General features: G+C 39.9%; 1 protein-coding gene across 15 annotated transcripts in view; it reads left to right on the top strand.

Annotated features, from left to right (window-relative positions):
• The window catches only part of LOC134354103 (activating transcription factor 7-interacting protein 1-like), a 154,098-nt gene that overhangs the window by 72,564 nt on the left and 56,118 nt on the right, over positions 1-25,416 (top strand). For all 15 annotated transcript variants that reach the window (XM_063062876.1, XM_063062869.1, XM_063062867.1 and 12 more), the window contains 5 exons: positions 4,551-5,659; positions 8,901-8,954; positions 10,948-11,093; positions 13,339-13,476; positions 16,141-16,221. In XM_063062876.1, the coding sequence (XP_062918946.1) occupies positions 4,561-5,659; positions 8,901-8,954; positions 10,948-11,093; positions 13,339-13,476; positions 16,141-16,221 (1,518 nt within the window). In that variant the 5' untranslated portion in view covers positions 4,551-4,560. The remainder of the gene's footprint in view (positions 1-4,550; positions 5,660-8,900; positions 8,955-10,947; positions 11,094-13,338; positions 13,477-16,140; positions 16,222-25,416) is intronic.

The raw sequence follows: 25,416 nt of genomic DNA, 5'->3' as shown, positions 1-25,416 counted from the left end.
TTTGTAAATTGGATTTGTATAAACACATGGGAATTTTTGACATAATCTGATCGATTTTTTACTGAAGCATGAAGCATGGTAGAGCATTGTATTAATTTGAACACTATTTTCTGTGTACATAATGCCAATTCAATTATTTCTTGCAGCAAAACAAAAATATATTAAAATCTTGATCTCACTTACAGGAAAAACTTATTGATTCACTTATAATTGCTTAACTTCAAATATTTTGACATGACTGCTTAAATCAATAGAATTCATCTGTGGAAATATATTAAAATGTTTCCTATAATACCTGCTTGTGCTGAATCAGATATTTCATTCTGACATTGTTGTCCTTAGCCTTTGTTTCCAATGCCATTTCTGTGCCCATAGTTGTACTTCAATAAACTCTAGTTTTTGTCAAATTCTACTACTTGTATCCCGTGTTGCAGAAAAGTCTTCTGGATTGTCACCACATTTCCTGCCTATCTCCATTAGTTCCTGTTACCCTCACATGCAGGCATATCCTCCCTTTGTCTACATCATCTTTTGTTTCTTCATTTCAGTGGTCTGAGCTGCCTTTTTGGTCTGGATTGATGTAGGTCAACAAGGTGGCTTAATGGTGCTCTTATTTGTCAGTCGCAGTGATTGTCTTTGCATATAGTAGAACTTCTCAGCCTGGGAGTTGCTTTTTAAACACATCGTGTTTAAAAATCAACATTTGCACCTTGATGAGCTTAATTCATTCTATGCTCATGTTTTGACCATCAAAACATGAAGAAACCTTCATGAACTCCCACAGCCCCTGATAACCCTGTGATTTCAGTCTGAGGCCGATGTGAGAGCATCCTTCAGGGGGTGAACCCATGGAAAGTATCCAACCCAGATGTGGTACTTGGCCGAGTACTTAAGACCTGTGCTAATCAACTGGCTGGAGAGTTCACTGAGATCTTCAGGCTCTCACTTAGGCAGTCTGAGATACCACCCACATGCTTCAAGCAGGCTTCAATTATATTGGTGTCTAAGAAGAACGTGCTAACTTGTCTCAATGACTACTGTCCAGTAGCACTTGCATTCACTGTAATGAAATGCTTTGAGGGGTGGTGATGAAACATCAACTCTTGCCTGAGAAGCGCCTTGGATTTGCTCCAGTTTACCTAGTGGCTTAACAGGTCCACAGCAGATATCATTTTATTGGCTGTGCACTCAACTCTGGAATATCTGGACTGCAAAGATGCATACATCACGATGCTCTTTACTGGCTGCAGCTCAGAATTGAATACTATCATCCCCTCAGAATGAATCCATAAGCTTCAAGACCTTGGCCTCAATACTTTGTGCAATTGGATCCTTGATTTCCTCACTTGCAGACCCCAGTGAGTCTGGATTGGCTTTAACATCTCCTTCATAATCTCCATTGGCACAGGTATACTACAGGGTTGTGTGCTTAGCCCTCTGCTCTATTCGCTTAATACTTATGACTGCGAGGCTAAGCCCTGCTCCAATGCCATATTTAAGTTCGTCGGCGACACCACTGTTGTTTGCCGAATCAAAGGTTGCGATAAAGGGAGGGAGATTAAAAAATCTGGCCGATTGGTGCCACAACAACTACTCACTCAATGTCTGCAAGACCAGGGAGCTGATCAATGTCAACATTTCAGAGTTATCATTTCAGGGCCCAGCACACAAATGCAATTATGAAGAAAGCATGGTAGCACCTCTACTTAAGTTTGCAAAGGTTCAGTATGACATCTAAAACTTTGACAAACTTCTATAGATGTGTGATGGAGAGTATATTGACTGGTTGCATCATGGCCTGTTATGGAAGCGCCAATGCCCTTGAATCGAAAATCCTGAAAAGTCGTGGATACAACCCAGTCCATCATGGATAAAGCCCTCCATCATTGAGCACATCTACATGAAACTTCTTAGGAAAGCAGTGTCCATCATCAAGGAACCCACTATCTGGGCCATGCTTGCTTCTCGCTGCTGCCATCAGGAAGAAGGTACAGGAGCCTCGGGACCCACACTGCCAGGTTCAAGAACAATTATTACCCCTTAACCATCGGGCTCTTGAACTGAAAGGGAGAACTTCACTTGCCCCGTCATTGAAATGTTTCCACACCCTATGGACTCACTTTCAAGGACTCTTTGTCCCATGTTCTAGATGTTTGTTGCTTACTTTAAAATTTATTTTTCTTTAGTATTTGCACAGTTTGTCTTTTGAACATAGTTTTTTTTTTGTCCTGATGGCTATGGTCTTTAATTGATTCTATTTTTTTTTTCTTGGATTTACTGTGTATGCCCAGAAGAAAATGGATCTCAGAGTTGTATATGGTGACGTATTTGTATTTAGATAATAAATCAACTTTGAACTAATGCTTCCTTAAAGCCTAGGTCTCTCTACTGTCTTTCTTTCTTCTCCTATTTGGCCTTGATCTTGAAAAATGAGGCACTTTAGCATTTTTGGGTTCTGAAACAAATTAGGTTACTTTTGCCAGGGGTAACGTGTAAGAGAAATGCATGCTGGATTGGTTACCAGGAAACAATATATCACATTGATTACGCAAAATATGTAGAAATTGCTCAAAACAATTAAGGTCTGATTCCTGATGGTGGAACTAATTTTAAATAGTGGAACTGAAAATATGAGTGGACACACCTGAATACACCTTGATGCTTATAGTCGAAACCCAGCTGCAGCTGGTTTGAATGCAGAGCGCCAGATAAGCTAAATCTTGAACCCAAGAGGTGTACGAAGACCAAGCATTTAGACAGGGCAGAGCTGAGGACTAGCCCCACATCTCCAGAGAGCTTTTGACAGGCAGGAAGCCCAGTTGTAGAGCCTTGTTTCCATCAAAGTTAGGCTTTGATGACTTTATTTTTTTTTTAAAAAAGGTTTTTTAAACTTTCAAATGTGTTTTAAATAGTTCATTTAAAACAAACAAAATTAATTTAGCTATATTCCTTTAGTTGCCACTTGGTGTTACAGGGCCCCATGAAAGGAGCAGTTGAATTTTCCATAATGTAACAATGGGAAATCCTGATTCTGTTGGGTTGTGTTGCAAGGCGTCTGTCACTTGATGTGTTGGGACTCTATGGGTCTTATTGGGAACTTCATTAGTGGGAGTGGCGTATCACCAGCTCTCTTCAAAACAGCTCCACACTGTCAGCTCATTTCTGTCTAATGGGCAATCATAGGTAGAGTATCACTGAATGCATTCACACAGAACCAGTTTATGAAAGGGAGGTTGTGTTCAACAAATTTACTCTACAACTTTAAGAATGTAATGAGAAGGAGAAAGAGGAACCAGTTTTCCTCGGGTGTTTGGATTCCAAAAAAATGCCACATGGTTGTTGTAAGAGTTCATGGTATTTTGGATACGTTTAGTGATGTTCTCGGGTGGTTTGAACACAAATTGCATAATTGGAATGTCCTTTTTTTTGTCTATAGTGTTGGATCTAGTTTTTGATTAAATGGAGGGGGAAAAGTCTCATGACACTATATGGAGAATGTCATAGTACATAGGACGTAACAGTAATTCTAGCTTATTTATTTTCTGTGCATTAAGATGTGAGAAGGCAGTTAGGAAGACTTTGAGTTTGACAAACTAGCAATTGAGCCAATTTTGAAATTGAAAAATAAGCACATTGTTAATGTAAATTACAACATACAATTCTAATACACTGGTTTCTTCAAATTCTATTACTTCTAAACTGACTAACTTATTCCATGATGACCGCTACGTAGAATTAAATTCTCATGTCATCAGACATACAATAATCCAGTGGTGTAACAATATTGTTGCTGTTTCAGATTCTTCTTTTAAATATCCGTTTCATTACATTGCGGTCCTTCAGCTTGGTTAATCTTGCTGTTCTTACCAGTCAACGCTTATGTGGACTCTTCATTTTGAAATAACGTGCCCCAGCAGTTGGAAATCATCTGCAGAGAGATAAGAAATAACAATTTAATAAATAACATAGTAATGGATATACTCTAATCCTATCAATGACCTTCAGATCAGTTGTTGCTGCAGTTTTACATTGTGTTCCTGTATCTTGGAAACCCAGGGGGACTTGGCCCTCCAAAAGTAGCGCTACAGTTACTAGAGCATGTTCTGATTTACTAGCAATTTCCACTGATTCAGTACAAATACCTACAATGCATATGTGCGTTGAATAAGCATTGTTGGCCATATTTGTCAATTTGGCTAAAGTATGTCAAGAAAAATCTCAGCAGGTCAAGCAGCATCTGCAGAGGGAAAGAGTTAATACTACATGTCAATGACCTTAACATTTTAGATTAGCATTGTAAGTAGTTGGCTCTGAATGACATCTTTAGATTATTAAAGCATGTTTAAGTAATAAGCAATTAATTTATCTTTGTAAAAGTAGTTGAACTAAATTCACTACAGTTATTGTATGCTAAAAAATTACTTTGAAAGTCATCATAAATCAAAATGACCTGATAATTTTTGACCCTGTATGCAAGGTATTCAGCAGTGAATGACTTAGAGGGCCTGACCCGTTGAGTTATATCACAATGTTTCTTTCTTACTTTTCAGGCATTCTGAGATGGATACCAGTGAAGAGCTTCCAAGAAAAGTTTTCAAGGCTAGAAAAACCATGCGCGCAAGTGACCGACAACAGCTAGAAGCTATCTATAAAAGCAGAGAGGAGCTTTTAAAAGCCAATGAAGAAACCAAAACTAAACTCTGTAATGGTAAACACGAGAATGGCGATTCCGATGGCAAAACGTCATTAAGTACCAACTGCATGGATGATACAGACATTGACTGCATTAATGATGTGAGGCTGGGTCCAGAAGAACTGCAAGGCAACTCCGTTGACGATCTTGGCATTGCACAAATACCTGAACTAAGTCTTGCTGAAAAATGTCTTAGTGATGATAAGGACTCAAGCCCACAAGATGAAAAAATGGACTCTATGCCCTCAGTTGCTGAAGATGAACAAATATCTGCTGAAAGTGCAGAAAACCAAGTTTTGACGGACAGTGATAGCAAAGCAAATGATGTTGTGGAACCAGAGTTTGTTGCGTCAAAGGAGGAGCCTTCAATAGCAGATAATTCAAGTACTGATCCGAGCCTTTCAGATGAAGGGAAACCACCCCCTGTTGATGAAAATGGGGCTCACGATGTACCAGATGAGAGTAATCTTTTGTTACAGTCATCATCATCTTCCTCTGTGAGGGAAAAGGAAGTCTGTGAAAATTCAGTGGGTGTTAGTGAAGAGGCAATAACAAGTAGCGTAGAATCTGTACAGGAGAAAAATGACAGTGAGAACTCTAAAGTGGAGTGTGCAGAGACTGAAAGTGAAAGTGCAACAAAAGATGCATTAAATGAGAACAGATCAGTTGGAAGTGGCCAATTGGAAATTGGAGATATAATTCCTATTCTGGAGAAATTGGCTCCAGAGAAGGATGGTGAATTATCCAGCAAGCAAGAAAATGATCCTGCAGTGGAATCCCCAACGCCAAAGGACAGTCCATTGCAAGAAGAACAAATGGACACTTCTCTCAATAATTCTCCCTCAAAAGAGGAATGTAATGGCAACTTGCCTGAAGAAGCATTTCTTGTCTTGTCTGATGAGGATGAGCCGGTAGCTGAGAAGCAAACAGAAAGTGAAGAGCTGGTACCAAAAAATGATAGTGCAGGTACATTGTTTGGGTATCTTGTGCAATCTTGCTGAAAGAGGTTTGGATGCGGTCTGAAACTTTAAGGGAGGAGTGACTACTTTATCAATTAGTGTTAACATTCATAAATACCTAATGTATGTATAAAAAAGCTTGCTTGATTTTTGTACTATTTCCTAATGGGTGTGACTTATTGAAGTTTGTCTTTAAGAATATAAAAGTGGGAATTTCACATTACAGGTATTCCATAGTTAGGACAGAGTAGAAAAGGTTTTACCCCTAGATCTCAATGGTGAAGTGCAAGAAAAAGATGAAAAATATCCTCCTTTTCTAAGTTGAAAATAAACTTATTATCAAAGTGCACATATGTCACCATGAACTACATTGAGATTCATTTTATTGTGGCATTCACAATAGATACAAAAAAAATAGGATCAATGAAAACTGCATGCAAGCAAATACTGAACAGACAATGTGCAAAAAAAAAGACAACTGTCAGAATCAGGTTTATTATCACCGGCATGTGACGTGAAATTTGTTAACTTAGCACTTCAAATAATATATAAATAAAATAAAAATAATAAGTAAACAAGTAAATCAATTGTGTATATTGAATAGATTTTTAAAAAGTGCAAAAATGGAAATACTGTATAAAGGTCCAAAGGTTCCATGTCCGTTTAGGAATCGGATGGCAGAGGGTAAGAAGCTATTCCTGAATCGCTGAGTGTATGCCTTCAGGCTTCTGTACCTCCTACCTGATGGTAACAGTGAGAAAAGGGCATGCCCTGGGTGCTGGAGGTCCTTAATAATGGACGCTGCCTTTCTGAGACACCACCCCCTGAAGATGTCCTGGGTACTTTGCAGGCTAGTACCCAAGATGGAGCTGACTAGATTTACAGCCTTCTGCAGCTTCTTTTGGTCCTTTGCAGTAGCTCCTCCATATCAGACAGTGATGCAGCCTGTCAGAATGCTGTCCATGGTACAGCTATAGAAGTTTTTGAGTGTATTTGTTGACATGCCAAATCTCTTCAAACTCCTAATAAAGTACAGCTGCTGTCTTGCCACCTTTATAAATACATCGATTTGTTGGGACCAGGTTAGATTCTTAGAGATCATGCACGCAGGAACTTCCCTGTAGAGGATTGGCATGTGTTCCTTCATCTTACCCTTCCTGAAATCCACAATCAGCTCTTTCGTCTTACTGGCATTGAGTGCCAGGTTGTTGCTGTGGCACCACTCCGCTAGTTCACATATTTCACTCCTGTATGCTCTCTTGTTGTCACCTGAGATTCTACCAACAATGGTTGTATCATCAGCAATTTTATAGATGGTATTTCAGCTACGTCTAGTCACACAGTTATGTGTATATAGAGAGTAGAGCAGTGGGCTAAGCACACACCCCAGAGGTGCACCAGTGTTGGTAGTCAGTGAGGAGGATATGTTATCACCAATCCACACAGATTGTGGTCTTCTGGTTAGGAAGTCGAGGATCCAATTGCAGGGGGAGGTACAGAGGCCCAGGTTCTGCAACTTCTCAACCAGGATTGTGGGAATGATGGTATTAAATGCAAATACAGCAAAAAATTGAGAAAACAGGAATTCTGCAGATGCTGGAAATTCAAGCAACATACATCAAAGTTGCTGGTGAACGCAGCAGGCCAAGCAGCATCTGTAGGAAGAGGTGCAGTCGACGTTTCAGGCCGAGACCCTTCATCAGGACTTAAATTGAGAACGTGTTGCAGAGTGAAAGGTCCAAAAATATTTTTTTTTAACTAATGCTAAAATGTGAATGAAATGAAATAGAAATGAAAATACAACAGTAGTAAACATGAGAGATGTAAAGTGTGAGGAATCGGATAACAGTGACGGTATTATGAAAAGCATCTGTATAAACACTATAATATGGGGGGAAACCAAAGGTGCTTCACAAAGGTGTAATCAGATGAAAAAAAAATATGGTTAACCAATATTTAATTGGAAGATTTTTAGAGAATAGATTTAAAATAACTATGCCAAAGAGCTGTGTTTTGGGGAGGATGTAAGTAAAGAGGTGATGCGAGTTGTGGCTTAGACAGGTAGCTGGGGTAAGCAATGACAGAAAAGTTGTATTTTAATTAAATTTGTATGATTTTTTTTCTGTTTTTGGTTCATGACATCAGAGTCAACTAAGTGGATTGTTTAAGACCCTTTTTGCTGTGTCTACAAGTTTAGAGCAGACATTTGCAGTGTGACCTCCGAGTAGGAAGGATTACAGGACCTATCATTGGCAAGCGTGTATTACAATCTAAGCTTTAATAGTTGAGCATACAATTGTAAAATGCGCATAACCAGCAAAAAAATGTATTTATTTATTCATGGAATACGTGTTGCTAGCAGAGCATGTGTTAATCATCCTGTTTATTCTTTAGAAAGATGTGAGTGGTGTGTGGAATTGCTGTGGTCCGTACAACAAAGGTGCTCCCATAATAATGTCAGGGATTTTAGGAACATCCACATGAGGATTATGTGCGATTTGGAAAGAGTACTCAGAGATAGAATTAAAGTATAAAATTCTCAGGCCACAGCAGGTCAGGCAGCATCTGCAGAATGAGAGAAAAAAGTAGAAACTTTGGTTCATCAGTACTAGAAAAGATTTTTTTAAAAAAACAAACATTTTTAAATTGCAAGGGAAAGGGGATAGATGGAGAGAATAAAGAAATGTCTGTGATGGGGTGGGGACTGAGGAAATACTAAATGACATGGTGCTATTGACTAAGAGAATGTTGAAGGCATGTAAAAAGAGTGGTGGGGAAAAAATGAAATTAACTGTGTCGGTCCTAAAGGACAAAATTACAGCAATTATTGAAAATCTGAAGTGAAAAGAATACCGATTATGCACCATCTGACCTTTTATGGTACTTGGTGTTGAAAATCCATCACTGAAGATGTGCAAGAGGCTAGTGGGATTTAAACCATAAGATGAAGACAGTGGGTTTTCAATGAGACACTTGTGGCACTTAAGGAATGACCAATCAGTCCTATATTTTCTATCGTTCCAGTTGTTTTTATAATCTTGTATTGTTCACTTGGGTTTAGTACTTTTAACCTTTAATTTTGGTGTTTGTCTCTGATCGTATTGCTGTTAGCTCTGAGTTAGTTTCGAACGGTTAAGCTGGACAGGAACTGATGGTTTTTCTAGAGGTGGGGTACATACATTGAGGTAGATGATGCACTGATGAATTATAAAGTGATTCATTAACTGCTCTGGTACTTTGCTTCTCAGATGCAGACCACAAAGAAGAGCAAGCAGCTGAGATAGAACAAAAGCAAGAACCAAGTAAGTGCATTTGAACTTGAAGGAAAATGTTGCGCAAAGTTGACATCGTATCAATATTGTTTCTACAACTATGTTTCACCTTGTGTATTCTCACTCAGTAAAGTATGCTTGATACAAACTTTATCTATCTAGGCTACTGAATTCTGTAGCTGTTGCCTATTTGAAACATGTATATAATTGAAGTTCCCATTTGTTGATGTATCGTTGCTGCTGTCGGTAGCAACAATTCTTCTCCACTTCTGTAACGTGACACACATTTGATATTCCAAAATGTCATAATTTGAGGCAGGTAACAATTTGGGAGAGGTACAGTTTTGGACAGTTGTGGATAGGACAATGTAGGCATAGATTTTTCCAGAACTTGTGCTGTTAGGTAGACAAAAGCACATTTTTTGATGGGAATTGTGGCAACAGGGTGATCATGAAACTGAAGGCATAACTTTTTAATTTTGGTTCTGATTAGGGTGTGACATGACAATGCTGTTGAGTGAAATGTTTTCCTTTTCACTCAGGGAATTCATTTTGTACTTTCAGGCCAGATATGGTACAGTTTAGGTAATAGTTAGTGACATCTTGTCCAGTAATGCATCTTATAGTTTCTGCCTAATGTCCTTCACTACATAAAGTTCAAGCTACCATTGGATGTAAGCATTCCTTGTAATCATTGCAAGCAACAAACTGCTAAGCAATGAAACATGTGCCCATGTGTCACTTATTGGGTGCTTTTTATCTGTGATTGCCCAGCTTCTTTCATTTAAAAACTTTTGCCCTCCATCTGTTTGTGATAGATTTGAGCTCAAGTTCCAGTAGTTTTGATGTATTGAGGTGTACACTTGTGTGAAATACAAGTTTTTTCCATTATAGTCCTTTGCACAGTAGTGTAGTGGTTAGCGTGGCGCTAATACACTTGGGGCGTCAAAGTTCGGAGTATATTCCGAAATAATCTATAGGAAACCTATATGTCCTCCCCATGGAATACATGAGTTTTCACCAGTGCTCTGGTTTCCTCCCACTGCCTAAAGATGTACTGGTTGGTAGATTAAATGGCCATTGTAAATCATCCCATAATTTGACTGGGGTTGAATCAGGCTCGGCTCAAAGGGCCTACTCGATGCTGTATCTCTCTCTAAGTAAAATGAATAGAAAGGGAAATGTACTGAGGTTTGGGGCAGTGATCAGCAAGTAAACTGAATTGGTTTCCTTAATTTTTGTTTGTTACGTGCCATGCTGTATGACATGAGCAATCAGAAGTGGTTTGCTGTTGTCTTTTTCTGGGCACTGTCCTAACAAGATGGATGACCCCTGCCATTACCAATGCTATTCAGAGGTTGTCTGCCTGACGCCAGTGGTCACCTAACCAGGATTTGTGATGTACACCAGCTGCTCCTATATTGTAACATGACCCTGATCTGGGGGGTGGGGTGAGAGAGGCTAATCAAGTGTTACAGTTTGCCCAAGGGTGACCCGCAGGCTAGTGGAGAGAAGGAGGGCCTTACACCTCTTTTGGTAGAGATGCATCTCTACCCTCCCAGCCGTTCCAAAAAGTGCAGCACTAAACCCTTAGAGGGTGTTGCAACTGTGGGTTACAAATTGAATTAAGTATTTTTCTTACATTGGGGAACACAAAATGCAGTAGTTGGCCATAGGATCAGACACGGAAAATTAAACAATGACGATATATGTAGAACAGTACAGCACAGCACAGGAACAGGCCATTCATCCCAAAGGTGTAAAGTACTGCCTGCAGAATTGGGTATCAATGTAAACTGAAGCTGTAACCTGGCAGTCTTTCCAAAACCTTTATCCTGTGTATTTGGTCACAGTTTTATAGTGTTCACAGATTTAGAAAAGTGAAATTTTGAATGATGTTCCTTTTATTCTTCATCATATGCACCATATCTATTTGATCAGTAATTGTGAGAGATCCCCAAATGAAAATGAATTTTGGAAGCTTGGTATTTTAAAAAAGAAATATCTTTGTCCATCTCTGCAGATGAAGTAGTGCCACGGAAAAGGTCCAAGTCTGAAGACATGGAAAGTAGTATATCGAAACGGTGTCGGTTTTCTGAAGGTGAATATGAAGCAGCCTTAAAAGTGAAGATCACTGCCCGAGGCGAGATCCGTCAGACATTGGAGAAGGTATGTAATCTTTGCTAATGTTTCGCTGTGTCATTAGAAAATGGCTCTTTTTTTTTCACCATATCATTGGTCCAGCGTGTGATGTCTGCTTAGTCAACTGGAACTCTTCTCTTTCTGCAACCTCTTGATGTCAGACAGGAACCCATGTTGTCAGCTCCAATCTTTGTAATAGTTTGGTCCAAGCTATTCTGTCTGTTGGTTACACTCTTGTTGTCTTCACACAGGTGATATTCTTTCCTTAGCTGAATTTAGTACAGTTTTTGAAAGGCATCCATATTTTGATTTTTTTCAAAATTCAAAGTAAGATGTATTATCAGTGTGCATCCATGTCTCCTCAACCCTGAGATTCTTTTTCCTGTGGGCATACTCAACAACTCTATAGAATAGTAACTGTAAACAGCATCAGTAAAAGAGCAAGGGCATAGAAGACAACAAATTGTTGAAATGTAAATATAAATAAATAGTAATAAATAACAAAAGAGCATGAAATAACAAGACAAAGAATCCTTAAAGTGAGTCTCAATAGATGAGTGTAATTACCCTCTTTTTTTTTGTTCAAGAGCCTAATGGTTGAGTGGTAGTAACTGTTCTTGAACCTGATGGTGTGAGTCCTGAGGCTGTTGTATCTTCTGCCTGATGACAGCAGGGAGAAAAGAGCATTGCCTGGGTGGTGAGGATCTTTGATGATAGATGCTGTTTCCTGTTTCTGCATTTCATGTAGATGTGCTCAGTGAGTGGGAGGGTTTTACCCATGACGTACTGGGCTGAATCCACTACCTTTTATAGAACCTTGAACAGAAAGGCATTGGTGTTCCTATACCAGGCTATAATGCAATCAGTTAGCACGCTTTCCCACTACACGTATAGAAATTTGTCAATGTTTTTGAAGTCATGCTGAATCTCCGCAGCCTTCTAAGGAGAAGTAGATGTGCTTTCCTTGCAATTACATTTATATGATGGGTCCAGGGCAGGTCCTCTGAGATAGTGACACCTTCTCCATCTGACTCTCTCCATCTCTGATCCCCTGATGATTACTGGCTCATTAACCTCTGGTTTCCCTCTCCTGAAGTCTACAATTAGTTCCTTGCTCTTGTTGACATTGAGCCTTCCCACTCACTGAGCACATCTACATGAAACGCTGAAATAAGAAACAGCACCTATCATCAAAGATCCTCACCACCCAGGCAATGCTCTTTTCTCGCTGCTGTCATCAGACAGAAGATACAAGAGCCTCAGGGCTCACACCATCATGTTAATGACACCACTGAGCCAAATTTTCATTCTCCCTCCTGTATGCTAATTCATCACCAACTTTGATACGGCCCACAACAATTATGTCATCAGCAGACTTGAATATGATGTTGAAGCTGTACTTAGCCCCACAGTCATAAAGTGAGTAGAGCAGAGGCTAAGCACACAGCCTTTGGTGCACCTGTGCTGATGGAGATTGTAGAGGAGATGTTTTTACCAATCCAAACTGACTGGGGTCTGCAAGTGAGGAAACCCAGTGTCCAATTGCACAAGTGTGCGGATTCTCTCATGGCCCTACCAGGATATATTTCATTTTCTCAGCATCTCGCTTTCTAGACTGAAGTCTTTCTTAACCCTGCTAACCTGATACTGGCACTTAGGTTATTGGTTTTCAGGCCAATTATCTTACTTATTACAATTCTAGAAATTTGATTACTTTCTAAATCAGGTGTGGAAAAACGTGAAATGATGAATAGTAGATGATTGGCACTTGTACCTAGGATTTGTGGACACATATTAATCAGAATTTTTAGGCACATTATATAGGAACAAGGAGAAGAAGATCAAAGGGTTGCTCAGCCATTCAGTATCTGATCCTATGCTTTATCCATTCCATCAGCTACCACCCCTGCCCTGCCCTGCCCGCCACAACTTGCCTTGATGCTGTGTTTATTCTCCATCCAAAAACTTGTCGATTTCAGCTTTACATTTATTTAACTCTCACATGACAGATCTGCAGTTTCAAAGTTAGCACCAAGTCAACTTACGTTTGTCCTACAATAAGCATTCTTTGAGCTAAATGGTCTAAGGCCTCCTATAAATCGCCAGCAAGAGTGCTGCATGTGGAATAATATCATTCATGTCTTTTTGCAGAAATCACAAAAGTATGTGATGGCTTAAGCGCTGAGGCAGGTTTTCCAGCCGAAGCGAATGCATAGGAATGGGGGCAATAGTATTACCCACAGTGTGTAACTCCAATTTTATTTTTGCACAGATCGTTCAACAGATTATTGAAGAGCGTATCAATGCCTTGCAAAGTGGTGTTTTTGATAAGAAATTGGCAGAGCTCAAAAACAGAGTCGAAAAGATAGAATGCAATACAAGGCACGAATCTTTAATCAGTGGCTTACAGGTAATTATGAGAATCCATAGTCACTCTGTACAAAATGTGGAAGTAATTTGGGAAAAACGGTTGACAAATGACCGGAGTTGCTCCCAGTTCCTCACTGCTTGCGAATAAAGATTCAAGACTTGATAATATGTTTGAAATGGTTATTGTGGATACCTCTGTAAATCTCCCTCAAATACTCAACTTTGTCTTGTGTCATTGTAAGCTTAAAGAGCACCTTTATGAAATTAGGATTTTGGTTCCAGTTAAACAGGTTAACCTGCTATTGGAATCTCTGTAATGCAAGTAAAATGATTGAAAACACCAGATGTGTATGTAACCCTGAGGTTCGGCCATCATGCGTTTGTCTAGGGGAAGACAGCTTCTGGCCCAGCCAAACTGAGAAATCTCGTTTGTGTGGATGCTGCGTGATGTGTTGATCAGAACCACAAAATATCAGACAGTACACCATAAGCAATTAAACAATTGAACTTGATAAATCTTAATCTGACTATAGGGTGAGTAAAGAAAAGAAAAAGGGCCCATTTTAATGAAACAGTCTAACGTGCACATTGGAGCTCATGAATTCAACCATTCTTCCCCATCGACCTTCTCCGAGCGTCGCTGACCTTCAGATCCTCGCACCTAGTGTACCAACTCTCTCCACTCGCGTCTCCCCTGTTCATCTCTCGCTGACAAAAGACCACGAAATCCCTGCTCCCAGACCCACAAGAAAGAACAACATGCCTCTCATTGGCTAGCATACAGTCCAAAACCCCCATTAGCTCTAGTCATAACTCAAATATTGCTGCTACAGAGAAACCATTACCTTAGCAGTGAAACATTACAGAGAGGCCATTACATTAGCAGTGAAGCCTTACAGCGTGTTACATGTAGTTAAAAATTAAAAGGCATGCCTATATCCTGTTAGAAATATTGTAAATACTGATTCTACGGCTGTATGTCTATTAATGTTTGAAAGAGCAAATTTGTTCTTTGGAATCTAGGCATCATTGACAAGGCTATCATCTTTAATTGTCGTCTTGAACTACACCAGTCCATCTGGTTAAAATGCTCCCACGGTTCTGTTCCGATAGGGTATTCCAGGGTAGACCCAGCCATGATAAAGGATTGACGGTATATTTCCAAATCAGGATGATATGTGAATTGGAGGGGTACCTGCTGGTAATGGTGCTCCGGTGCTTGTTGGTGATGGAGGTTCTACATCTCCAGTTCAGGTTTATTGTCATTCAACCATACACACCAACATGTATACAGCTAGCATTGTTCTTCTGTGGCCAAGGTGTAAAACACAGTCATATAGTCACACACAGCACATCTTGTTACAATCCAGCACATAGGAAAGACATTCTTGCCATAGAGGGAGTACAAAGAAGGTTCACCAGATTGATTGCTGGGATGGCAGGACTTTCATATGATGAAAGACTGGATCGGCTAGGCTTATACTCTCTGGAATTTAGAAGATTGAGGGGGGATCTTATTGAAACGTATAAAATCCGAAGGGGATTGGACAGGCTAGATGTAGGAAGATTGTTCCTGATGTTGAGGAAGTTCAGAACGAGGGGTCACAGTTTGAGGATAAAGGGGAAGCCTTTTAGGACCGAGATGAGGAAAAACTTCTTCACACAGAGAGTGGTGAATCTGTGGAATTCTCTGCCACAGGAAACAGTTGAGGCCAGTTCATTGGCTATATTTAAGAGGGAGTTAGATATGGCCCTTGTGGCTAAAGGGATCGGGGGTATGGAGAGAAGGCTGGTACAAGGTTCTGAGTTGGATGATCAGCCATGATCGTACTGAATGGCGGTGCAGGCTCGAAGGACTGAATGGCCTACTCCTGCACCTATTTTCTATGTTTCTATGTTACATACATATAAAGTAATATTGGCACATTCCCTGAGTGACATGGCCTGAAGATTGACAGGTTAACATGAAGTATGAGGTGCATGCTTATGTAGGGCAATATAATGTCACTGTGGTGTCACTGACACTATTATAACAAAACATGAAGTAGTATAACTATGTGAAATAGCAGCAATGAAAAATGGAAAGTACCAGTGAATGTTGGGGAAGCCTAATCAGTTTTTAAATGATATACATTATTGTGAACATATGAAGGAATTGAATAGGATGCTGAATAGACTACCAACAAAGCACCCAGCTTTGTTGTGGATGGTATTGAGATGAAAGTTTTTGAGCTACGTTTATCCAAGGAAGGGAAAAACACACTCATATTCTTGACATTGTTGAAAAGGCTTTGCGGTACCAAGAGCGAGTCTCTGACCACCTCTAGTAGCCAGAATATTTATCTGGCTGGCTTAGTTATCTTTATGGTTGGTACTAACCCACCCCCAGATGTTAGGTAATGAAGTGACTTATTACTGATTTATCAGCCCATGCTTGAATATTTTCAGGCTCATGCAGATTTGGGTTGTTACATTTGCCAAGGAGTTGAGAATGAAATTGAATGTTATGCGGTCATCTATGAACATTTCTGATAGTGTTGGTAGGAGTGTTAATTGTGAACATTCATATTTTTTAGCTTTAAGATAATCTAATTGACAGTCAGCTGAGAGTAGTGTTGGGGTAGGAGCTTTGGCTGACTAGAACTCTGGACCAAGATTTTTAAACTTGAACTTCTTAATGATTGTGCTCTTGTATTTTCTGCAGGCAAAGCTGATGCAGATAGAGAAAAGGCTGGGGTCAGCAAATCAAGCTCGCAATGATTCCATCTTGAAAAAGACTCAAGAGGTTGGTACCAAATGGGTTTGTTGTTTAATGATGTGGGGTGTTGGATCTCTCTCTATTTTCTGAGCCTTGGGGTTCTTCCAGGAGTTGAGAACGATGAACAGTCTTAAATTCTTAAGGATCATTTATTTTATAGTACAAACAAACATACAAATACTAAACAAGCTAAATAAAAAGCTGAGAAACAAAGCAGAGAGGTGGATGGACAGCAAAGAATGTGAAGATAAAAAGAAAAGGAAAGATGGCATCTCTGGAAAAAATACATCACTTCTATAATTGAGAAAACAGAAATTCCTTAGATAAGAATAAACCAATCAGTGGTTGCACAATTATATTACACAAGTAATGTGCTAATACTTAGCCAGTGAAAAATGAGAAGGGTGATAAACCATTAGTTTCTTAACTGCTATACCGCTTTCTACCAGTAAGTGGGGATGAACACCACATAATTTGAAAAATACATTATTTTGTTAAAAAGTACTAATAATTAATATACAACTTTTAGTTTTACATTGATTCATCTTACAAAAAGTATTTTAAAAAATCAGTGGTTTCCAACAGGTGGATGGTGGAGATAAGGTCCTTTAAGTATGTACTTCAATAATAAACTAACTTTGAACTTGGAGCTACTTTACTTAGTAACAGGCATGGTCAATTACGGTGACCTACCTATATTATTGTTTACCTTTGTTACCTGAGCAACCTCCAACCTCTTCACACAAACAGTCCTCCAACATATACCCAAATCCCAACATCGTCCAGTCCAGGTAGAATCCCTTCCAGTTCTGAGACCTGTACCGTCAGTACATACCAAGATTTAACCTGAGAAAAGCAAATTGGATATTTTTCGCAGAATCCCTTGATCAACTTACCGATCCCATACCACCAGAACCTGATCATTATGATGAATTTGTATGACTAATCTGGAAAGTAGCACAGCAAAACATACCTAGAGGCTGCAGAACCAAATATATTCAGGGATTGACTAGTGATATCAAGCAGAGTTATGGTGAGTATGTCAACTTATACCACCAAGACCCATTTGGTCAAGACACAATTGAAATGGGAGAGTCAGTTCTGTCCCTACTGAGCCAAGAGGGACAACAGCATTGGCAGGAACTGATAGAAAACACAGACATGACCAAGAACAGTAAGAAGGCATGGGCAACTGTTCGGAAACTCAACTCAGACAATAGACCACCACAGAGAATTGCTGCCATAACACCCAGTCAGGTGGCCCACCAACTAACAAGGAACGGAGGCAAAAGAAAAAGCAACACAGGAGATGGAGTCAGCTCTCTCAAACAGGAATAACAACTTCCCACCTCTCACCCTAGAAGAATTAAAGGATGAAGTAATCACATATAAAATCCAACAAAGCTGCTGGCACAGATGGGATTCTTAATGAATTCCTTAAACATCTTGGACCTAAAGCAGGGGTCCCCAATCTTTTTTGCACCGCGGACTGGTTTAATATTGACAATATTCTTGCAGGGTGGGGATGGGGGGGGGAGTGTTCAAGTAGGGTTGCCAACTTTCTCACTCCCAAATAAGGGACAAAAGCAGCAGTCAAATACGGGACACTTGTGTTTACCCCGAGAAAGACTACCATGACCATGAAGCCTTGGGTAGGCACCTGTGTGCGCATGCGTGTACGTGCCAATTTTTTTTCCCTATAAATCGGTTTTGGCTTAATCTTCCGGATTCTGTTAAGTGAAACTACACTGTACATACATTATTTCTATTTTATATAGGCTGTGTATTTATCATATCATATTCCTGCTTTTACAATATGTTAGTGTTATTTTAGGTTTTTTGTTACTTGGTATAATTTGGTAGGTTATTTTTTGGGTCTGGGAACGCTCAAAAATTTTCCCCATATAAATTAATGGTAATTGCTTCTTCGCTTTACGCCATTTCGGTTTACAAATGGTTTCATAGGAACGCTCTACTTTAGCAGGGGAAATACGGGACAAGGGCGGTCGCGTATGGGACAAACCAATTTAGCCCAATATACGGGATGTCCCAGCTAATACGGGACAGTTGGCAACCCTATGTTCAAGTTCAACAGTGCGTGACAGGGAATGAGGAAAGGTGCAGCTGACTTGTATCGTTTCATATCGCCAAATCATATTGTTTCCTCGCGGCCCGGTACCTGGGGACCACTGACCTAAAGCACTCCACTGGCTTCTATCCCTTTTTAACTGTTGCCTAAGATTATTAAAAATACCTAAAAAGTGGAGAAGAACCAAAGTTGTTGCTCTCCTAAAACCCAATAAAGACCCCAGCATTCCTAAAAATTACAGACCGATTTCCTTGCTCTGCACCCTCTATAAACTCTACAAAAGACTCGTACTGAAAGGAATATCCCCCTTAGTCGAAGATCTTCTAACACCAGACATAGCCGGGTTCAGGCCAGGCTGCTCTTGCTGTGGTCAAGTCCTGAACTTAATCCAGTATTGAGGATGGCTTTGAAACGCGACAAATTACAAGGGCAGTATTCGTTGACTTAATAGCAGCATAGGACACTGAATCACAGAGGCCTTCTACTGAAATTATCTAAAACGTTGAAGAACGAAACCACAGTCAAAGTAATAAGAAGCCTCCTAGAAAATCATAGATTTTATGTAGAAATGAATGGAATTAAGAGTAGGTGGTGTCCACAAAAGAACGGACTACCACAGGGATCAGTCCTGGCACCTCTACTATTTAATGTTTACACAAACGACCAACCAACTTTTCCTAACACGCGCAGGTTTATCTATGCAGATGACCTATGCATAGCAACACAAGCTAACTCCTTCCAAGAAATTGAAGTACAACTTACAGCAGTCCTCAAAGCAATGAAGCAGTATTACGAAAAATAGTCTCTGAACCCAAATCCATCAGAAACTCAAGTGTGTGCATTCCACCTGAGGAATCGAGTAGCAGCTCGGAAACTCAAGATCTTCTGGTGTGGGAAGGAGCTCGAACACCATCCGACTCCAATTTACCTTTGCTGCCCACATCCAAAAACTCCAAGGGAAAGTTGGCTCTCGCAATTCTCTCTTGAAAAAATTAGCAGGCACGAAATGGGGAGCTAATGCTCACACACTTCGATCAACTGCCCTAGCACTCTGCTATGCACCTGCAGAATACTGTGCACCTGTGTGGGGCAGATCAGCCCCTGTGAAGAAAATAGACCCATTGCTTAACGAAACCTGCCGAATAATCACGGGCACACCGCACCCCACACCCAGTAACATCATATACAGACTTGCAGGCATTGTTCCCCCAGAGATCCGAAGACACACTACAACAAAAATTGTAAAAGGTAAACAGAACTCGGATCCACGGCACCCACTACATCATCATGTGCCAGTTTCCAACCGCCTAAAATCGAGGAAAAGCTTTACTACAGCACGGAACATACCCCCCCCAAACGTTACAGGATCAACCTCTGGCAATAAACAGAAGCCAGAACCCCACCAGACAATACAGTGCAAGACCCCACAGAAATGTTGCCAGACGGGGCACTGCTTGACAGACGGAAGTGGTGCACTCTCAACGGAGCGAGAGTGGGAGTTTGTAGGACGGGAGACAATATGGTGAAGTGGGGTTTAAAGACCAGCGAATCCTGTGAGTGTGATGAATCCTCAGTATACTGGAACAATACTAGAGTGGCTGGTTGGCTGGTGTGACAAGCTGTGATGATGATGATGATTGTTGCTTGGTTCCATAATGAGATGTTTGGTTGGAAAGGAGAAATTGAGATGAGGCAGATTTGTGTGAATTATTTTCTAAATGGGTAGAAAATTGTTTTTCTTTGTTGAAGGTTCAGCTGGTATGGGTGTGGCCAAGATTTATGTAATTTTCTTCCAGAATAATGTAGGTTCATTGAACTGTGTGAAACCATTCAGAGCAGCAGCTCAGATCTTGGAAGTTATCAGCCCAGATTCATTATCAATAGATGGTTTAAAACCCCCACCCAGTTTCTTCATGCTAACTTTCTGAATGCTTGGTATCGACCAGGCAGTGAAAAACTCAGATTTATTAGATCACATCCCTCAAACGTGTCTTATCACTGCGGCAGATCCCTTAATTGTCACCATGGCTCATGGAGGGTCTCTAGTGGCGAAGACCAGGTACTGAAGCAGGTGGCTTATATAGGTCTGAGTGTTCTTGCATTTTTAAACTGTTGTTTTCATGGTCCAGTATTTCCAGCTCAAAATGGAATAAAATTTAAAACATCTAAGTTTCAATAGAAGATTTTTTTTAAATGAGTGATTAGTGGACTTGTTTGCAGTCAATCAATAATAGCGGAATAATTTGTCATTTAATCTACTAAATGAACTGTTTGAAAATATTTAGTATTTGCTTCTAAATATGGTGGAATTTTGAGATCTAGATTGGTATTTCTCACTACACTTTAATATTTTAAAATAACGCACGATTTGCTGCTCCCCCTCTATGATCTCTGCTGCCCTCCGACTCTTCGACCATGTACTCACCCAGACTTGCTCCCACGGTCAGAACTTGTCCTTCCATTTAAAAAAAAATCCTCCCCCTGCCCTCTTTTTCTATTCCTAACTCTAGCCTCTTACTGCTTCTCACCTATCTATACTGCCTTCCCCTGGGTCCCCTCTTCCTTCCTTTTCTCCTATGGTCCACTTTCCTCCCCTATCAGATTGCTTCCTCTCCAGCCCTTTACTTTTCCTACCCACCACCGGCATTTAGTGTGTGCTACTTTGGCATCTACAGAATTTCTTGTGTACATGTAGGCATGTTTGTTCATCACTTCTCAGTAGTGGTATAGATAACTATCAAATAACTACGTTTGCTGCTTATCCAATCACTGGCCTTTGTTGTTTTTTACCTCAAGAATACAATGTAATATACAATTATCAGTGAGTATCTGGCTTCACTGGATTTGCAGTCATCTAACTTGCTGAACTTTTATTGTAGATTTAGAAAGGAAATAACAAGAACTGGTAAATCATTTGATAATACAGGTATTTCATTTTTGTGTTGACCATATTCTAGAAGCTTGCTACCAAATCAATAGAATATGATACAATTAACATTCAGTACATGCATTCAGAAGCAGTTGAAAACGGTTAACTTTAGTTGATGGCCTTGTGAGCATCTCACACCTGATCTGTTGCATCAGGGGAACCCAGAAGTGATCAGAATTTGGACTGATCTTCATAAGACTGTAATTTTTATGTGAAGTAGCTTGTCAAGTATTGAGTTGTCAGGTGATGTTGAAACTTGCTATTAAAAGCAATTTGATCACCCTTCTCAATTTTCGTGGTTGTCGGTGAGGGCATGCTGGTTATTTAATTAGTTGGAGAACCTATTGAGGAACTTATTAGTAAAAATCTTGAGTGATTAAGAAATGCTTGTTTGAACCAGCATCCTCAACTGAACTTATTGAAACACCAGATGCATAGTCACATTATAAAACTTAAAGCAAAAGATGAACAATTTAGTTCTTCAAGTGATTCCTCCCTGATTCTTGTTGAGCACATAGTAAGAGGTACTAATTGTGAGGAAGCACATTTGTGAGCGATCCATGCTTGGTCAATGGAAATTTACTTAGTGGAGTCACAGTACATTTCTCAAAGCCTAAGTCCAGTTATTGTTCTGGCATAAACACAAAATACTTGGTAAAACCTTGTTGGATATTAAACAAGTACACAGTTTAAAACTGCTGTGTACTTCAGAGATGAAATTTAATTACAGGATCTGGTTTTGTTTTTGTTTGTACAATACTTAGGCTTCTGAGAGGTACAAGTTTTTCTATCTAATACAGATTTAGTAGCAAATTGTAGCTGGGTAGATTGTGTCAAAAAGTTGCTCATCCTGGGTGAAAATCCCTGCTGAGTTTGTGGAGCCAGGATTATTCCATGTCATCATTTTGTTTGCAAAACAGGCATGAACTGTTCTGGCGTTCTCTCTCTCCTTCTCCATTGATGCTGCCTGACCTGGATTTCCAGCATCTGCGGAATCTCGTGCTTATGAGCTGTTCACACTGTTCTTACGTGCAACCACTTTAGCTTTTGTTTTGAATAGTAACAGGACCAGTGTCCACAGAATTTGCTGCATAAGAAATTTAAAAAATGAATACTTAATGCTCTCATTGTAAATTGATACTGTAGTATTATGTGGTAACATTAAATCCTGCTTTAGTAGTGTGTTTGTGAAGAATTGTGATACATTATTCAAAAGGGCTACAGAATTATCGATGGATGCATTCTGTCTCAACAGTGTCAGTTTGAATAAGGCAAATAAAAACTATGGCGATACCATTAAAATAGTAATTAAAATTTGACACTTAATTCACAGTAGTATCAACCTTGAAACTTTCATCAAAGGTCACTATACGCTCATTGGCCACTTTATTAGGTACACCTGTATACCTCGTTAATGCAAAGATCTAATCAAACAATCATATGGCAGCAACTCAATGCATAAAATCACTCAGACATGGTCAGGAGGTTCAGTTGTTCAGCCATCAGATTGGGGAAGAAATGTGATCTAAGTGTCTTTGACCATTGGTGCCAGACAGGGTGGATTGAGTATCTCAGAAACTGCATATCTCCTGGGATTTCCATGCGCAACAGTATAGAGTTTACAGAGAATGGTGTGAAAAACAAAATAAAAATCCAGTGAGCAGCAGTTCTGTAGGCGAAACAGCTTGTTAATGAGAGAAGTCAGAGGAGAATGGCCAGACTGGTTCAAGCTGATAGGAAGGTGACATTATCTTACAACAGTGGTGTGCAGAAGAGCATCTCTGAACACACAATGTATCAAACCTTGAAGTGTATGGGCTACAGCAGCAAAAGACCTTGAACGTACCTAATAAAGTGGCTACCACTGAATGTATTTTTATTGACCAAGGAGGTTTAAGCAGTTAGCGTTGCTGTCCAATAACTTATGCTAATTTCAGCAAAAATCGAATATATGAACAGGAATGAACATTCAGCTTCCATTCCAGCAGAATATTTATGTCATCAACTTCAGCATTATAAATCTATATATTGATTTTGTATTTTGGTGCAGGGGTAGATAGCGCACAATTTAATTTGACAAACCATGCCCCTATGCCATGCGAAAATTGTACATTGGATACTGGCCTTTTTTTTAGAAGCTGAATTTTATTCCTATTGAAAGATGCCATATCTGCTGAAATCAACAGAAATTGTTGTACAGCAAAACTATTTGCTTAAACCTCCATATCTCAATATAGTTGACCCTTCATTGCTGCTCAATGAAAGTTTCAAGATTAATTCATGATAATATCGGTGTCAAATTTTATCAATTAAAAATGGCCTTGCAAGTGCCATCCAGATCCTCCTCCCCCCACCAAAAAAACACTATACGTAAAATCTTCAAAACCACAGAATTTGGGCTGCTCTGATGGCACTACCTGCTTTCCTAGTGATACTGTTTTACTTTCTTACCAGCAGTTGCAGGATTGGGAATCGCATTGCATTTAATGTCTAAGCAATTTCTGTTCTGTCTTTCTCTGAATGTTTATTGTGTCACACAGTTCTTCTCTACCAACATTTTATCGCATTCTCTGCCATCTCAATTCAGGATTAATGAGGAGCGGAGCTGTTACGCTGTTCATTTCTCATAATCATGACGTGATAGTGCTTATCTTTTTTTGGCAGCCTTTCAGTTTGCCTCTTTTACTATTAGTACTATAAGTAACGTAATCTAGAAACACTAGGCGGAATTGTGTTGCCTGAGCAATGGCACATCAGTCAAATATGGAACCAATGTATGAACTACTTTGTTTAAAGATATGGTAGAGAGAGGAATGAAGGCAGTGCTCAGGAGTAGAGCTTGTGGCTAGTACTGAACACTTTAGCCTAGGTTTTCCTCGGATTCCTATGAATTGTTATGGATGTGAGACCATGTTTTTGAACCAGCCAATGATAAGCAGCAAACACACAGCGTGGAAGAGAATTCCTAGAAACGTGGTTTTCCATAAACAATTCTATAAACAGACATGTAGTTCTCGATCTCATTTATAAGTCAATGCAGGCAAAATTCCTGACAGTGCAGAGTTCTCCATGCAACCAATTAGTGACAAGACCCCCCCCCCTCCCTATGTCACAGTTGAGTTTCTGTAATGACAACCAATCAACTGATTGATAAGTTCCAGGTGTTCAGAGGACACTCCAAAAGGGAACAGTGCACTGATGATGTCTGCTCGTACCGTGACAAAACGTTTGCAAATAGATTGCCAAGTTCGGAGAACAACTCAACTCAACCATAAACAGTACTTTCATTGATGGAAAACTTCAGTATACATCAATTGGAGCAATATGTCATTTTGTAAAAACAATAATCTGACAGCTAGCAAAATCAGATCTGTATAATCCTAGTTTGTAAACCATAACTGTGAAGAAAGCTTGAAGGTTTTTTGTGAAGAAGTTGTGTAAATCCTGGCGTGGTTTCTCAACCAGGGTTCTGTGAGATCTCGTGATTAAACAAAATTAACATTTTTTTTTAACTCCGAGCAATGCTAGTGCTCGCAGCGGTGGGCAGTGACCAAGCAGCCCCTTTAGCAATCTCAGAGGTCTCAGCCTAGTATGGCAGCGCAGAGTATTATTTATTCTCAGGTTTTGATGTGAGATTGGGGAGGTCGTTGATAATTGGTTAATTGATGATCGCTGCACTGCATGGAAGAGAGCACAGTAGGCTGATTGTGAGCACTGTATTGCACGGAGAGGAAGAGAACACAGTAGGCTGACTGTGAGCACTGTATTGCACGGAGAGGAAGAGAGCACAGTAGGCTGATTGTGAGCACTGTATTGCACGGAGAGGAAGAGAGCACAGTAGGCTGATTGTGAGCACTGTATTGCACGGAGAGGAAGACGGTAGGTTGATGAGCTTGAGGTGCGTTTTCCGAGCATTGAAAGGGCTCCCCCAACTTGGGCTGTGACGTCAGCCTCTCCCTCCCGAATTACTTCCCCAACTTCCCCTTGTGCACCGCGAACTGACTTATGGGAGCAAACAAACAACTGGTGCAGTAGAAAATTGGAGGGAAATTTTTATTCTAAAGAAGGAATTTTTATGCGCCATGACTCAGCTGCTGGCCTGCCACTTTGCTGTTGTTGTAAACATTGCAAAAGGTGGTTAGAAGTGAATTGTATTGTGAAGCTTTTGTATTTTTTTACAGTTTTCTCATTTGATTGTTCATTA

Source organism: Mobula hypostoma, chromosome 11, assembly GCF_963921235.1.
Source record: "Mobula hypostoma chromosome 11, sMobHyp1.1, whole genome shotgun sequence".
NCBI lineage: Eukaryota > Metazoa > Chordata > Chondrichthyes > Myliobatiformes > Myliobatidae > Mobula > Mobula hypostoma.
This window is presented reverse-complemented; position numbering and strand designations above follow the sequence as displayed.